Source organism: Equus asinus, chromosome 6 (genome assembly GCF_041296235.1).
Source record: "Equus asinus isolate D_3611 breed Donkey chromosome 6, EquAss-T2T_v2, whole genome shotgun sequence".
NCBI lineage: Eukaryota > Metazoa > Chordata > Mammalia > Perissodactyla > Equidae > Equus > Equus asinus.
Genome location: NC_091795.1, coordinates 49,567,188 through 49,583,406, shown reverse-complemented (window position 1 = coordinate 49,583,406; position 16,219 = coordinate 49,567,188). Strand labels below are relative to the sequence as shown.

Genomic DNA, 16,219 nt, shown 5'->3' with positions numbered 1-16,219 from the left:
CCCCGGAGCCAAACCCCTCCCCTGTCCCAAGTGTCTTCCAGAGTCTGACCCGGCCTCGAGGTCACCTGGATGCTGGATCCGGGTCCTGAGGCCGAGCTCCCACGCCCCCTCCCCGGCCCAGGGACCTCGAGGTGGGTCGACATGCCCTTTCCCGCGATGCCCCCTCTTCCCCTCACGGCGCTGGGGCCACTACTGGAACGGTCGCGGCTTCTGGCCCAGCGTCTCCCACCTGGACGTTTGCCTAGCGACGGCCGCCTCAGTCCTCTACGCGGCGTACAAGAAACTTTCATCTCAGTCTCTCGCTGTCTACTCTCCACCCTCTCCCCTGTCCTCTCTCTCTTTCTTCTCTTAATCCCGGGGTTTTATGGGTTGAGCATTAAGAAAATTCGCCTGCAATTTGGGATTAGATAAATACTCTCATTAGGGGGAAAAAAAAAATCGTGCTACTTGATACCTCCCAACTTCCCCGAGACCGTGGCAGCATCTGGAACCGAGAGCGCCGGACTCCCGCGTGGCGGGCCCTGGGGACCGCCTGAGCACATTCCAGCGCGCACGGCCGCCCCACCGCGCCGCGCCGGACCTCGGCCCGGCGCTGCACCGCAGGCAGAACGGCCCGGAGGAGGCAGGAGTGCAAGAAGGAGATTGCGGGACGGGGACAAGGGCAGGCGCCCCGGGAACGGAGGGTGAACCCAGGCACACGGAGCGCAGGCCCAGGCTGGGGCAGCACCGGGCTAGGGACGCAGACGCTGCGGACGCTCACCCTACGACGCCCACAGCCTGGTCCCCTCTAAAAACTCTAAAAACTAGTGCGCTCCAGCCCGCGCCTTTCTCCGGTGCTCAAGGCGGGGGTGTATTTCGTTTCTTTCTTTAAACCTCTGCACCGTCTCGGGGGCTCCGAGCGCGGGCCGCGCGGGCTATTCCCCCCGGGGGCCTGCGCCAGCCTAAGGTGTGTCCCCGGCCGGGTCAGCGCTGCGCTCTGCGCAGTTTCTTTTCCTCTTAAAGCTTTTTCTTTCTCTTGTTTTTCCTTTTCTCTCTTTCTTTTATTGTGTTCTCTCTCTGTCTCTCTTTCTTTTCCTTTTGTGAATGGGCCGCGGTGTCTTTGTTCTGGAGAGAAGCGCCCGTGTCGCTGACTTTTGTGAACCAGAGAAGGATCTTGTAAAACCTCCTTTTCTCCTTCCTACTCCTCCACTCCCACCCCTCCTCCTTGGCCCCTTTGATTAGATGTTCCCTCATCGTCCAAAAAAAAAAAATGTAATTTCGTTGGTCTGGCGGCCACTTTCTTTGAACATTAGCTCGCTTTCAGCTCCAACTTCAATTAGAAGGAGTTGATTTTGAGAGATCAACAAAAGAACCGACCAAAGCCTTATTAAAGGTCCTAAGAAGATCTCCCGAGTCCTTTGAGAAGCAGTTAAGGAAACAGTGTGCCCTCCATCATATTCTGTTACCGTATTTTATTCGGACTCCAAAGGAAAGTGTCGCTTGGGGGAGGGGGAAGCACTTTGATGAGCGGCGGCCGCGGCCCCTTTTCACTCAGCGGGCTCCCCTTCCTTCTCCTCCTCCTCCTCGCCCAGCGCCCCGTCCGCTCTCGGGGCCCGACCCCGCGGCCCGGGCAGCGCCGGCGCTCCCCTCCGCGATGCGCCTGGCAGCGCCTTGACTCGCCCTCACACTTACTCCTGTTCAAACTTTTCACTCCGCCTGTTGGGGTGGAGGGGAGGGGGGATTAGGAAGAAGGGGTAGGAATTCCTCGAAAGGGAATAAAGTCGTGCCTAATATTCAGGAGGACGTGCCATTTAGAAGAATTGTGTTGCTCGGTGTTGGGGAGAAAAGAGTTTTTTGCGCTTTGAGAAGTCTACCCAGGTAGACGTGTTTGAGAAGTTTGTTCGGCTGGGAAATGGGCTTTGCCAGTACGAACAACCCGGGGAAATCGCGTCAAGGAGGCTCCTTCTGCGGCATGTGGAAAAGAAATTGAGGGTAGGGGTCTGTGGCCACGTTTTCCACCAGACTGGCCTTGGTAGAAGGAAACCGGGAAGGAGGGAGAGAGAGTGTGAAAGAGAAAGTTTCCTCTCAAAATCTGTCGATTCAGAAGTAGAGCGTGTGTGTAAGGGAGAGGGTACGCTGGGCTCCAACATTTCAGAGGAAGTGTTTAAGATTTGCAAACACCCTTCGTAGGGAGTGGGAACCCCAGGAGACGCCGAGGAGCAGGTAGGTGGCGGTGCCTCCCCTGCGGGTGCTGTTCCCGGACTCCGGAGTCCCGAGGCGCCGAGGCGGGATCTGCGCCCCTGGAGCCGCTCCCGCGCTCGGCAAAGTAGCCTGTGCCAGCACGAGCCGCCCGCGGCGTTCCATCTGCAGGTGGCGGCGTGGGGAGGAAGACGCTGGGGCCCGCGGCGCGGCGAGAGGGGCCGGGGGCCCGCTCTCCTGCAGCCCGCCACTCTGGAGTCCTCGCGCCCACAACCGGGCCGCCGAGACGAGTGGCGCGCGGGAGAACGAGGGAACCGGTTCTCCAGCACCTCGCCTCCTCTCTGCTACTCCCTCCGGGGCGCCGAAAGGGCGAGAGAAGCGCGGGGGCCCCGGGGCGGCCTCGGGACCGACGTCCCCCTCTGCGGCCGGTGCTCGGACGCTGCGCTCGCCTTCCTCGCCCGGCTCTGGGCCGCGTTTGCGGACCAAGCCCCCGAGTTAGCGCGCGACCGGGGCGGGGCGCGCGGGCGGGCGGGCGGGCGGGGAGGGCGGGGTGCAGGGGGCGGGGGAGGGCGGGGGCGCGCGGAGGTAACCCCCGGCTCGTGCTGCCATTGCCCGGTTCCCTGTCACTCAGCCCGCGCGGGGCCCAGGATTGGCAGCCTAGCCCCGTTACGCACTCACCTCGCGTTCACATACCCGGGGAGGGCAGTAGAAAGGTGATCAATCTTCATCAGGCTACGTTTCCAATCACCTAAACAACCGGCCAAGACAAGCCACTTCACTCCGACAAGGTAAATCGCTTGATTTATTTAGTTTGCAAAGTGCCTCTGCAGGACTTCCCCAGTCCCCACCGCCCCCACGTTGTACTGGGAGTGCAGCTGCAACCGCGAGCCACCTCCCAACTCTGCCCCTCTCACCCCCACCCTCCCCTTTGCGGCCCCGCGGCTCAGTCCGGGCGAGGTAGTGTCTGAGGGGTGTGTAGGGCTTTGCAAACAAAGTGTCTGTGCAATAAAGTGAAACCTGGAGGGACACGCACAGAGCAACTGGAAAGAAAGAAAAGGGAGGACGGAAGTTGAGAAAAGAAAGAAATCCAGGTGTCCTCGACCAACCGCCCAGCCCGGCGGGTAATTCCTGTGCCGCTCTGTTTTGCAGGTTGGCTGCCCGGCAGGTCTGTGTGAGGGCGCGAGGTAGATGGTGAGCGGCCCCGGCAGCTGAGGGCAGGTAAGGAGAAAGCCGCGGGGCCGCCCGGGACTCTAGGAGCGCGTCGGGTGCTCTTGCCTCCTCCTCCTCCAACGGGTCCCCACTTCCCACATCCCCGGCAGGTGGGCAGGGCTGGGAGCGGCCTGGCCCCACTTTCGGTGCGCGGAGGACCCCAGAGCTCTGCTGCGGCCCGCGCCGTTTCCCCCGCCTCCTCCGAAGTAACCGAGCTGAACTAATAAGTTTGGAGAAAGTCTTTGAAAACTCAAGCTGCAGCCTAGCAGAGAGTGGCCGCAACTTGAGTCCCATTCTCCTTTGGCCCAAGAGTCCCAGCTGTTTCCCTTTCGTCCCCTTTCCCTGCAAACTGGGTTCCCCCAGCCCAGGCCGTGGGTCCCGGAGGATAGGAGAGGGAGGCGCCCTGAGCTCTAACTTCTTTCCCTGAAGTCCCTGGCCCGGGTGTCAAGCCTGCTTTGACTTCTTGCGAAGCGGTGTGAAGCGACAGGTCCTCTGGGGCCCCAGTCCCACTCGCCCAGCGTCACTTTCTGACCCTTGAGAGTAGAGCCTTATGTTCGGGGCAAGTGGGGAAGCGAGGCTTCGACCATCCAGAGCGGGTCAGCGCGAGCTACGCCGCCGAGGCCTAGTTCTCCAGTCTCAATCGGGCCCCGGAGCCGCGGGTTCAGCCAGTAGGATAGGCAGGGAGCGCACGGGACCTGCTGCACTCAGGCCAAATCTGCGAGACGAGATCCTCTGGGGGCGCTCGGTGGGTCACCTTTCCGCCCCCGCCGGAACCGGCGGTCCGCAGACAGGACTGGGCAGTAAGAAGGACCGGCTGGCCTTGGCAAAGAAGGTCCTGCTGCCGTGGTGAGGCGCCCCTGACCTGGGCCGCGTCCTAGCACCGCCACCTCTACAGTGGCCCCTTCTGGCAGCCTCTGTCGGACCCAGGCCCGTAACTGCGTTTGAGGCCTGGTGGGATTCCGGGTGAGCAATCTTTCAGCGGCTGGGCACAGAGAGGTCAACTGGAGGGGTGGCTGTGGGCTGTGGGGCCGGGACCCAGCCGCGGAGATCTTTGCTGGAATGTACTCTGCTAACTGGGCAACGCGTGCCGGGGAGGCCCAGATGCTGCTCTCCCTCCGCGGAGCCTCGCCTTGGTTCCCTGGAGTCCACCTTTCCGTCCCGCTTTCAAAAGCATTTCAAAGAAAACGAAACAACGCCTCATGCCCTGGGCAGCCTGCCGCCCGGGTGCTGTGGAAATGTTTGCTTGCGCAGTATGAGGTCGGCTCCTACCCGACTTAGAATTTTGCCTAGACTTGGGACCATGCACACTCCGCGGTTCAGGCTCTGACCTCCCCAGAGCTTGGCCCTGCTTTTAACCTCTCCTCACTCCTAGCGACGCCTTACGAGTGTCTTTGGCCCATTCCAAGCCCGAAAAGAAGCGGTAGCGATCCAGAAAAGTTTACTTTTCAAAGAAGCTGTGGTCTTTGGTCTAAGGCCTTGTAGAGCCGAGGTGACCGCACACTGCCGTTCCATAGCCTGCATCCCCTCCCCATCCCGTGGTTCCTTGTCTCCGACAAGACCAGGAAGCTGAGATGGCTCCAAATGATGATTTCCGTGTGACTTGTGTCTCCACAGGCCGGGCTCCCAGACGCAACAGAGCTTGAAGGACTGCGCGGTGGGAGCCCCGCACTGCGCCCGGCCCCGTGGCCCCCCTGGATCCGTCGGGGCGCCTCCACCCGGCTGTTAGCATGATGTCTTACCTCAAACAACCCCCATACGGCATGAACGGGCTCGGCCTGGCCGGGCCCGCCATGGACCTCCTGCACCCCTCCGTGGGCTATCCGGGTGAGCACCGGCCCCTGCCCCCAGCCCCTGCCAACCTTGGGGACCCTCAGTCTCTCGGGTTTGAGCACACGCTTTGTTGCCCAGCAGGCCCAGGGAGCCCCTTGCCTAGTCTGCTTACAATGCAGGGCAGGCTGCAGTCTCACAGGGCAGAGTCGGAGTCGGTGTGATAGGCCAGGGCGGCGAAAACGTGCAACGTGTGCCCTGCGGGCCGGCCACACCGGCAACCTGTATCCTGCCGTGGTCCCACCGCCAGCACAGGGCGCTTTTACCGACAGATTTATTTCCCACGGGTGGCTTTTGTGCTGTGTGCGTGTGTGAATCCATTCCTTTCCCTCCAACATGGAATGAGGAATCTGGACACTCGCTAGGCCCTGAGAGGAAGAGCCGAGCTTCCCTTATGGGAAGCGATTGGCTAAGCCGAGGAAGGGGAGTTCTCCTTCCTTAGTTAAATTGTCCTCTAGTCCGGTCCCCTGTACCAACTTTTGCATAGCTAATGTGGACGGCTTGAACCGAATCCTGGCTTGCTTTTCTGGTTCCCATTCCTTCGCCCCCATTTATTCCCTCAGAAGGTGTTTTCCAGGTCGCGTTTCTGCGTATCCCTTCCCCATCCTTCAGCCAGGGAGGGGCCGGGGAGGCGCAGTGGTGGAGGGAGGAAGATTGTATAACTTCTCTTCCTTTCTTAATCTCCGAGGGGCAGGGAAGGGGGTAGCCCTGGAGTCTTGGAGACACTGACTCCCAGTCGCACTCACTTTCTTCCACCTGTGGCCTCTCAAACTCGGCCTCTTAGTGCAGTGTCTCTTGCTGGGAGCTTGGCTTCCTTTTGCAACGGCCTCAGGGCCTGCCGGGGGCCTGTCCGCGTCCTCTAGCGCAGGTCCGTGTGGCCACCGCTGACCCGAGGCGCCCCCGCGTGTCCCCTCAGCCACCCCGCGGAAGCAGCGGCGGGAGCGCACCACCTTCACGCGCTCGCAGCTGGACGTGCTGGAAGCGCTCTTCGCCAAGACTCGGTACCCTGACATTTTCATGCGCGAGGAGGTGGCGCTCAAGATCAACCTGCCAGAGTCTAGAGTCCAGGTGCCCACGCCGGGGGCTCCAGGGTCAGGGTAGGGGCGTTGGGGCTGGTCGGAGAGGGCTTGGGAAGGGTGGTCTGGTGTGGGAGCGGGCTTACAGACTGGGCAGCAGCTCTCAGACTCCCCCTAGCGCTGGGCCCAGGCCTGGAAGAGGGGGCAAAGTTAAAGGAACTAGTTTAGAGCCCTGCATTTGGCCCTTGGCTCCGGGGCGCCTTCGGTATCGAAAGTCCTTTTTTACGATTGCGGGAGAACAAGTGAGGCTTCCGAACGTAAAATGCCCTTGCCCCTGCTTCTTTGGCCGCCCCAGGACCTGGCAGTTTTCTTCCGGGTCCTGAATTCTGCCTCCGCCCTTGCCTTGCATCCCTGGGATCCTGAAAGTGGAAGAGTGGAGCTTGGCCGCTGGAGCTTGGTGGCCTGTCTGGAAGTGCCCTCCACGGGTGGCGCCAGTTTGATTAGACGCTTCCTTTGCCCGGAGAGGATGCCGAACGCAAAACCTGGCTACTGGCTTTGCTGTTTCTGTTTTTGCGATGAAAGGGCCCCGAAAATACTGTTCGTATTTTAACTCAGAACTCTCCTCAAGGGCCTTTCATCTCGCCGGCTTTCCCGGGAGGCTCGAGAAAGAACCTGACATGCCATGCCATGTACCGGGGCCCTCCAAGAGGAGTGAGAACTTTTATGACTGACTACTATTTGGTTCCCCACTTGGAGCCAAGAAGCCCAACGAAATTCTGCCCAGGCTTCCTTTCCCACTTCCCCGAGTACTGCCTCTGTTCAGCATCCCGTCCCAAATTGCTCCTGCTCCCACCGAAATTTTCGCTCTCTGCAGCACTGGGCCTCCAGGGGCCTACTAGCTCGGGCCTCAGACTTGGTGTCTGTCCGCACTCCGCCGCCTGCTCTGTGCTCTCGCTGTCCTGAGCTCTATTTAGAAGACAGGGCCTCCAAACATACACCGGGCTATTGGGAAGCAGCCAACAGCAGCAATTTAGAGATGGCTGAACTTTTGGCTGGACAGACGCAAATGTTCCGCCCTGGGGCAGGGTTGAGCTGGGGGTGGGGAGGTGCACATCTCTACTTTGCCAGAGGAGGGTCTTCGAGGAGAAGGATGGGGGAGAGTCGAGGAGCTGGGAACACACGGGCAGGGTCTGGCCGGGCCGGAGATGGGGAGGGGTGGAGGCTTCATAGGAGAGGGAGGCGAGATCCTAGGCTGGGTTGTGGGTCCAAGAGTCAGGGAGAGTAAGTAGCAAGCTCTACTCGCTCCCATGACACGCTCTCCCCAACTCGGCTCGCTGCAGGTCTGGTTCAAGAACCGCCGCGCCAAATGCCGCCAGCAACAGCAGAGCGGGAGCGGGACCAAGAGCCGCCCAGCCAAGAAGAAGTCCTCCCCGGTGCGGGAGAGCTCGGGCTCGGAAAGCAGCGGCCAGTTCACGCCGCCCGCTGTGTCCAGCTCCGCCTCGTCCTCTAGCTCGGCGTCCAGCGTCTCCGCCAACCCGGCGGCTGCAGCCGCTGCAGGCCTGGGCGGGAACCCGGCGGCGGCAGTCCCGTCGTCGTTGAGTACGCCGGCTGCCTCCTCCATCTGGAGTCCGGCCTCCATCTCGCCCGGCTCGGCGCCGGCGTCGGTGTCGGTGCCCGAGCCATTGGCCGCGCCTAGCAACGCATCGTGTATGCAGCGCTCGGTAGCCGCAGGCGCCGCCTCAGCTGCAGCCTCTTATCCCATGTCCTACGGCCAGGGCGGCAGTTACGGCCAAGGCTACCCTGCGCCCTCCTCTTCCTACTTTGGTGGCGTGGACTGCAGCTCATATCTAGCGCCCATGCACTCGCACCACCACCCGCACCAGCTCAGCCCTATGGCACCGTCCTCCATGGCCGGCCACCATCACCACCATCCGCACGCGCACCACCCGTTGAGCCAGTCCTCAGGCCACCACCACCACCATCACCACCACCACCACCAGGGCTACGGCGGCTCGGGGCTCGCCTTCAACTCTGCCGACTGCTTGGATTACAAGGAACCTGGTGCCGCTGCTGCTTCCTCTGCTTGGAAACTCAACTTCAACTCGCCTGACTGTCTGGACTATAAGGACCAAGCCTCATGGCGGTTCCAGGTCTTGTGAGCCCGGGAGTGGAAGGAAGAGAAGAAACGCAACTACCTGCGCCCTCCGCGATCCCCGTCCTATTTCTGCTGCTGCTGCACCGCCCGCCTTGCCTCAGCTTCTCCAGACCTGAATTTTCATGCCCCCAAAAGATGCCCATCGCCTGCAGTGCCGCCCTCATCTTTGTACCACTTGCTTGGGGGATGTGCAAACCCGCCCGCCCCTTGGATGAGGGAACCGGTGCTTAGGCTTGGCCCACAAGTTCTATCAGGGTGAGCTGTGTGCTCCCCTTCTCAACCCTTGACTGACTCCTAAGTCACCCTCTTCCAGTCTTTCTGGACAGTTATTATGCACTTGCAGCCTTCGGAGGCTCTTCGCTCTGACTCGCTGTTTGAGCCCTACACTTTTTATTTATTCTTTCTGGACACTGGAGTCACTAACTGGCATGTCTGCCTACCGGAGTGCACCCACACTCTACCAGAAATCAAAACAACCACTAAGTGTTTCTCGCGTGCAGACTGCCGCCCCTTCAGCTGCCCTCGGCCCCGCTCCCGGCCTGCAGGCCAGAGCTTCCCGGCGTTTCCTCCTCCCTAGCCGGATGCGCTGGGGCAAGGCCGGAGGGAGGAGCGCGCCTCCGGCCTCTCGCGCACAGCCCCGCCCTGCGTAGAACTGGCTCAAGCTTCCGCCTCGGCGGGAATGCTGTACATAGTCGGGTCCGTTCCAGGGGCCACTTAAACTTTTTAGTTGCTGTTGGTTGAACTGAGCATATCTCGTTTTAGCGCCCAGGAAATAGAACTTTAAGATATATACAGCATATATATATATACATATATATAAAACAAAGCAAAAAATATTTTCCCTCTGTCCCTCTTCCTCTCTTCCTAAAACGATGGCGCTTTTACTTTTTCAGTTGTTGCAAAGCTGTCCTGCCTCTCACCCCTTCTCGCTTTGTGTATTTATTAAAGAGAATCGCTCGGTTCCAGGAAGCTGGGCGCGCAGGATCGGGAGGGTCCGGGAGCGTGGAGGAAACAGCCAAGTCAGGGTACGGGGGAGGGGGATGGGGGGGCCCCCCGCAGGCTGAGCCCTTCACCAGGTCTAAGCACAGGGTCGCAGTTCCTGTTTAGAGACCAAAAACGAAAGAAAAGAAAAAAGTAAAAATACAGCATTATGGGAAAACAAACCAACCCAGGCCCCAAACCCCAGTTCCAATTCCTCTGTCGGCTTCTCTCTCTTTAAACAACCCTGTTTTGTCTAGTGAGTTTTTAGTGCACCTTCGTTCTCCGAAATCTGCGGAGAGCCCGCGCCTGTGTATCAATTTTGGCTTTGGCCATTTCGTCCAGTAGGTGGGAAAGTAAATTGTAAATTTGATTTGTCCGATGTGAAGATCACAAATTACTTGTTGAAATGTAAGGCAGTCCCCCTCCTCCCCTTTTATCTACATTATTTGCCGAAAATAAATGCAAATTAATGAACGGCTTGTCAGTGTTGCTCTTCTGATTCCAGCCCCAGGTCGCGGTCGCGGGGGGCCTAAAAGGAGGGAAGCTCCCGTGTTAATAACCCGCGTGTTAATGACCTGTATGAAGCTGGAAGCCAAGGAATCGGGCGGGAGGACGTGGCAAGACGAGTCCCCAGAAAAGTTCTCTTAGGGCGTGTCCTCCCCTCCGGGTCAGCCCGGCCTCTTCCCCCACGCGTTTTGACCCCGCATCCCCTCTCCCCATCCAGGACAGAGACAGGTGTCAGGACTCAATTCCCGAAGCAATTCCTTTCTCTTCAGACGCAGGAGCCTGGCACTGATTTCTTCACCCTAATTGCCTGCACCAGAAAGAAGAGGGGGAGGGGAAGAGGGTCGGGAGGCGGGAAAGGATAGCTCTGTAATGCTCTCAGAGCTGAGCCAAAAAGGAAAAGAAAACAAAACGACAAAAAACCGATCCGTGTCCTGCATGTTGGCAGCAGACAACCTTCCTTTCTGCTGAGCTGTCCCGGGTGGCTTCACGGCGGCTGGGGGATCCGAGTCATTCCTTCCACGTGCTAAGATGTCCCTCTAAACCGTCAGCCCCCTGCCAGAAGTAGCCAAATTATCTTTGTTCTAATTGTGAAGTTTCTTTAAAACGCAAACACAAAATCTAGAAAAGGCGACAAGGATGCGTTTTCCTCTGGCACGGGAAGAGGACTCCGGGCTTGCAGGGGGTCGGGAAGGACGGTTCCACCCTCCCCGGTGGGAAGACAGGGGTAGGACCGGGGATGGAGTGGGCCGATCACCCAGAAAATGCAGAGCCCCGATTTGTCCAGACTCTGGCCTGAAGCCTCCTGGGTGGAAGGCTGAGAAGCTGCTCAACTGGTCCCCGGGCGGGAAGGAAATAAGGAAACAACGAAAAGTTTCCTGCAAAGTGACCAACACATCCTATTCTTTTTATTCCGTGTGAGACCTGAGAACACAACGTGAGGCCGGGTCTGGAGAACGACGCCTCCCCCAGGGTCCCGCGCCGCGCGAGGTCTCAGGGCTGCGAGCCCGGCCGTAGAAGAGCCTCCTCGGCCGCGTGGCCGCGTCCTCCCTCCGGCCTCCACAGGCCCGGCCCGGGCGCACCGCGCCTTCCCACTCCAACAAACCTCTCATCCCCGACTCCGCAAAGGCCCGCGGGAGGGCGCAGCCGCCGCCCCGCCGAGCCTGGCCCTGCGGCGCCACCCGCGGAGGGAGACCCCAAGCGCAGGGCCCGGCCGCGCCCGCGCCCGCGCCGACTCCTCCTGGGGCAGCGCGTCCAGCTAAATGGGGGGCCGAGGCCGACCTGCCGGCGTGCGCCGTGGCCCCTCGGGTACCGGTCCCGCACGTGCCGGAGAGGCCAAGAGACCGGGCCGGCGGCCGGAGCAAAGAGGCTTCCAGCTCGCGCCGCAGGGGCCTGGGCACCGGGTCTGCAGGGCCTCCGGGGCGCTCTCCTCAGCCGACCCTGCCTGTCCCGCCCCGGGGCCGCCCTGGCTCCCGCAGCGGCTGCCAGTGCGGCTCCAGGCCTAGGGGCTAGGCCGCGCCCGCCCGCAGCTCCTTGAGCAGGTTCTGTGCGACCCAGCCCCTCCTCTCGGCGGCTCGAGGGAACGAAACCAGGAGACCCGCCTTCGCACCTGCTCGGACAACGGTGTGGCCTCCGGAGCAAGGTACCCAAACCCCTGGGCTTCAGTTTCGTCGCACTTGCTATTTGGCCCCGCTCGGCCTGGGAAGTTCCAGAACTTCACACTTTGGGCCTAGACTGCGGGCGGGTAGGTGAGACGCGTTCCCCTGCCCCGGCCGCTCGGCGGCGTCTAGAAGCTTCGGCGCCTGTGTACTTAGATGGGGATGGCGGCCGGGCGCACGGAGGCCCGACGGGAGTTCCCGCCTGGGGGATGAGGCTTCGACAACGGGCACGTGCTTCTCCCAGGGCCTCCCAGGCTGTTCGAGGACCCGCGGCGCTGAGAGGAAACCGGGAGCCGGAAGGCGCTGGGACACCTCCAGCCGCCAGGACGCGGGAGCCTGGGGGCGGGGGGTAGGTGAGTGGCCGTGGCGGGGCGGCCGGAAGTCGTCAGGCGGGCAAGGCGGGGGCGCCCACGCTGGCCCCAGTCCCGGGCGGCAGCGGCGGGAGCGCGGAAGGTCCCTGCCCTCCCGGCCACCTGTTAACGGAAAGGTTCTCTGAGAGCCGTCCTCAGCTCACCCTTCTCCGGAGGGAAGAGGTTTGTTTTGTTTGGGCTTTGGTGTTCTTGACACAACTGAAGCAACTAGAATGAAGCAACTTAAGGAGATGTAGTAACTTCAGAACGTTTATGGGAACGTTAAGACGTCAGCAATTTTCTTTCTTTGAGGGCTAAACGAAATGGTCGTGTTTCCTACTCCTGCCTTGTCTTCTCTGCCCCTGCTGATGGGGCAGAAACGTCTACCGTCAAGTGACCGTGTGGGAGGTGCTTCAGGGGTAAAAGATAGGTCGTATTTGTGATTTTTTTAAAGAATTTTTTAAAAAATCTTAAAACCATCTCAAGAGCCCTGCATTAGTTTGCTGAGGCTCTGAAGTGATTCGGGGAGGTTACTCGTTCGTTGTGGGGCTTTTCAGTGTTCTTTCGCAGCAGCTGCTGAGGGTGTGTGGAGACAACCCTTCTCTAAATTGTGAGTGGCTTTCCTTTTTTTGAGAAAAAGTCCTTAAAGCTATATATTATTAAACGTGAGAGGAAACGCAGGTAAAAAGACACCGAATGTCAGCAAATTCGTGTCTGCTACATTACAGAAACCAAAAACACTGAGCTAGTTTCATTTTTTGTGTCAAAAGCAGATTACTAGTTTTTTTCAGGTGCTTTGTTCAATGTACCAGTTTCTCAGATAAATTGTGATTTTTTTTTCAATTGTGAAAATAAATTCACTACTCACTGTGGCAGAATTAGTGTTATTGATGTCCTTAAGCACTAACAGGCACTAAGATTTTCTTTAGAGATGTAGAAATAAAATGTATCTGGTATATTAAATGTAGTTAATATGTACGTTATTGGTAAAGAAAATCTGTATCATTACTATTCAAGACCAAAAAAATCACTTGGCTTCTGTTGCAGAATTAATTTAAGAACAGCAACAAGATATCTTTATAAAATTCTTTAATTGAAAACCGAACAAGTTCTGAACAAGTTATTCTATATTTTCCATATTTTCTCTCCCTTCCCCCGCACATTTTAAGGTCTAAAATGAGAATGAGAAAAGCTTATTAAGTTTAACTAAGGAATATTTATATTCAACAATTCAATACTTAAAGTAAAAACCACCAACAAAAATGAATAGTAAATAGTAGCAGTGCATTGCTTATTCGACAACAAGAAAACATCTCCATTATCCTTAGGAAAGAATCTGTTTAATTAAATGTGTAGGTATCTGGAATATGCTTTTTTGAAAAAGAGAAGCTTTTGGGGGCAGGTGCTGTGTTTAGTACATGGTTCCTGAAAAAGCAGTTATGTCTCTTAATTGTCCAGTTGATATTTACTGATATCTGAAAAAAGAATTGGATTTTTTTGTGGAGGAGGGGAGCATGCCATTTTGACCTAATGATTCTTTAGTCATGCTTTAAGAATGAGTTGGATTACACTTAAAACACCTTAGGTGCACTCTTTCAAAAGTTTTTAAAAAGGAAAAATATTTCCCCGAAAAATCTTTGATAGTTTAAGTTAAATGGCAGTTATATAACATAGCCAAAGTTCAAACTGCTTTTAAATGTTTTTAATTTTTTTCTCAGGGAAAAAATAAAGAAGTGTACCGTGAGCTCACAACTAAAATGCATATCCTCTAATTATGAAATTACACATTCATGTTTCCAGGACTCTTACTTCAAAGATAAGGATATGCTTAAAAATATTTTGGAGTTCTTCCTAATCAAATAGGACTCAGGCTCCATTTAATCAATGACAACCCATCAAAATTTAAACATTGAAAATCTATTGAGTTTCTAAAAATTGTACCCCTCCTATCCCCTTTGGATAATTTACTTGGAGGGTGGTATAATCAAAGACGCAAAGTTCCATTCCATTCCAAAGGTCATAAATACTTCTTTTTTCAAAGGCTAATCTTTATTGAACAGCTTATGAAGACTATTTTAGAAAATTTTAGTAATTATTTTAAAGTGGATTGTAAAATTAGGATTTAGAAAACTTGAGTCACAATTTTTTCAGGATTGAAGGGGAGTATAAATCATAACTAATTTTGACATTTAGGATAAAATTAATTAACGTGTAGCAATAAATGGTCTGTGCTTCAACAATTTGGTGTCTGAAGAGCTTATAAAGTAATTAGTACGCAAATATTCCTATGTATGTTCAAAGCTCTAAATTCTTATACGATATACCATCATCTGTCATAGCTATTTAAATGTAGGAATCATATTTTCTTTTTAAAGTTTATTTTAAAGATTTTATTTTGAAATATACATACAGAAGAAAGTATAACAGATATATACAGTTTAAGGAGAAAGGGAAATATACATGAAGCAACAAGTTCTTAACAAATACTTTGAAAAGTAGATTCGAAGTTGGTTACAATATCAGTGTTTTAATCTGATGTTACATAAATTGTCTGTTTATGTTTGAGGGTTTTTGTTAAATCCTTTAGAGTAGTGATTATTAATATATAGGGACACCTTTTTGAGGCCGATAATTAAAATCATAGGATTTAAGAGTTCTAAAAGTCTTTGAAAATCCGTAGGGTTTCTTTTCTGATGGAAGAATGGTGCTTTATGTCTGTTTATATTTTTAATGAAAGAGCACCAAAAGAATCCATCATGTTTCCTAAGCATGGATATTTGACCTCATCCAAAGGTATAGTTTCAACCTTGGTTTCATTACTGGTGACCCTCAAATTCATGTCTCTAGCTCAGGCTTCTCTGTTGGACTTCATATACTTGTACATCCACTGAAAAGAGGCCTTGGATTTTAGCTGTCATGAAGTTAATGATATGATGTCTGGGACTTGCTTCAAAATAACAGAGGAAGAGAGAGAATGGGTGGAGTATAGATGAAACAAGATTAGCCATGAGTTGATAGTTGTTGAAGCTGAGTGAAAATACGTGTAACTTTTTTATACTATGCTTTTGTATATTTATATTTTTTCCATAATAAAAAATAAATTAAAAATACCTACTAGTTTGTGCAAAGTAATTTTTGCAGTGTATTGAGAAAATTGAGCTTCCTGTGCTTTAGAGCACATATTCACAGTATTATTCACATGCATTACTTTCTTTATCTGCTCTCAAGTCTTGTGAGGGTGGTTGCTGTGAGACTCAGAGTGGTTTGGTTATTTACTCAAGGTTATATAGTCGGTAGGTGGCAGAACTTGGTACTCAGTCTTTAGATTCCGTGTTCTTTTGGCTGTAAGAGCTACCTAAAATTTTCAGCATGTTGACAAACATTAATTTTTTAAAATCCGTATCACTTGAGAATAAGATTACCAGATTGACATCAACAAAACATGCTTTATCTAAGTTCAAGTTGTAAAATTTGAGTTTTGGTAACTGAAAATTATTTCCTGGGACATTGTTACCTTTATGTTTCTGGGCATCACATCAATCTCATCTTTATGAGTGTTCAGAAGGATATTAAAAGAGCATGAATGGGAAGACTAGTTTGATACCAGGTTTTATTATCTTCCCTTTTAATTTCTTATTAATTTTAATTCTTTACTAATTTTAATTTCTAAGTAATTTTAAACTTCCTTGCTGGTTGGTTCATGTTAAGGAATGGTGTTTTCTGTTCTTGATTGGGCCTTTTTGGTTCGTTAGAATATTGCTTTGCTACATTATAGAAGTTCTAATCTGGGGAAAGTTGTGTAAACTAGATATGGAGTTGAGATTAGATTAATGGCTTTGTACATGAGGTTTGATTGTTTAAAAAAACAGACATTTGGAATCTTTTTTTATGTCTAATTTGGGAACTTCTCTTTTCCAGTTATGAAGTTTCTAGCTTAATTTTTTAAATCTTATCGCAAATCCTTGTCTTTTTTAGGGTGAATTTTATTTTTCTAAGTCTGGAAATAAAAAATAGGTTAACAAGTTGTAATAGAGATCACATCACTTTATAGATACGTTTCCTTTAGTAAAAGGCAAAAAGCAGAAGTTGTTTAAATTGTATCTTTTATTTCTTCAGTTTTTTAATACCCTTGCATTCCTGCTACTGACCTTTTCAGTCGCCCTGTTACTTGGTATAAAAAAATAAAAGTTGTCTGTTTGTGTTTATTAATGTTTGGAGAAGAAAACAACTAGCATCTGTTTTCTGCCTGTATTTCCTCAGTTGAGGAATAAACTTTGTCGTATACTCAGATCAGCACCTGATAATTCCTGCATGCCTTTTTATTTGTACATTTTGGTACTG

The 16,219-nt window shown here is 53.7% G+C and overlaps 2 protein-coding genes across 4 annotated transcripts; both read left to right on the top strand.

Moving 5' to 3' along the window:
- The first annotated feature begins 1,502 nt into the window (after positions 1-1,502).
- LOC139045477 (uncharacterized) lies at positions 1,503-2,895 on the top strand. The gene is made up of 3 exons (XM_070511481.1): positions 1,503-1,703; positions 1,795-1,971; positions 2,170-2,895. The coding sequence occupies exons 1-3, from the start codon at positions 1,503-1,505 to the stop codon at positions 2,893-2,895; spliced, it is 1,104 nt and encodes a 367-aa protein (XP_070367582.1).
- On the top strand, positions 2,830-9,843 carry OTX1 (orthodenticle homeobox 1). 3 transcript variants are annotated; one of them, XM_014836805.3, is made up of 5 exons: positions 2,830-2,966; positions 3,328-3,396; positions 5,002-5,211; positions 6,131-6,282; positions 7,571-9,843. In XM_014836805.3, exons 3-5 carry the CDS (start codon positions 5,115-5,117, stop codon positions 8,387-8,389), a joined length of 1,068 nt encoding a protein of 355 aa, XP_014692291.1. In that variant the 5' UTR covers positions 2,830-2,966; positions 3,328-3,396; positions 5,002-5,114; the 3' UTR covers positions 8,390-9,843. The 3 variants fall into 3 exon arrangements, with proteins under 3 accessions (XP_014692291.1, XP_044628477.1, XP_044628478.1); XM_044772542.2 differs by lacking the exon at positions 3,328-3,396 and having other exon boundaries at positions 2,851-2,966; positions 7,571-9,836; XM_044772543.2 differs by lacking the exons at positions 2,830-2,966; positions 3,328-3,396 and adding an exon at positions 4,212-4,350 and having other exon boundaries at positions 7,571-9,836.
- The last annotated feature ends 6,376 nt before the right edge of the window (positions 9,844-16,219 follow it).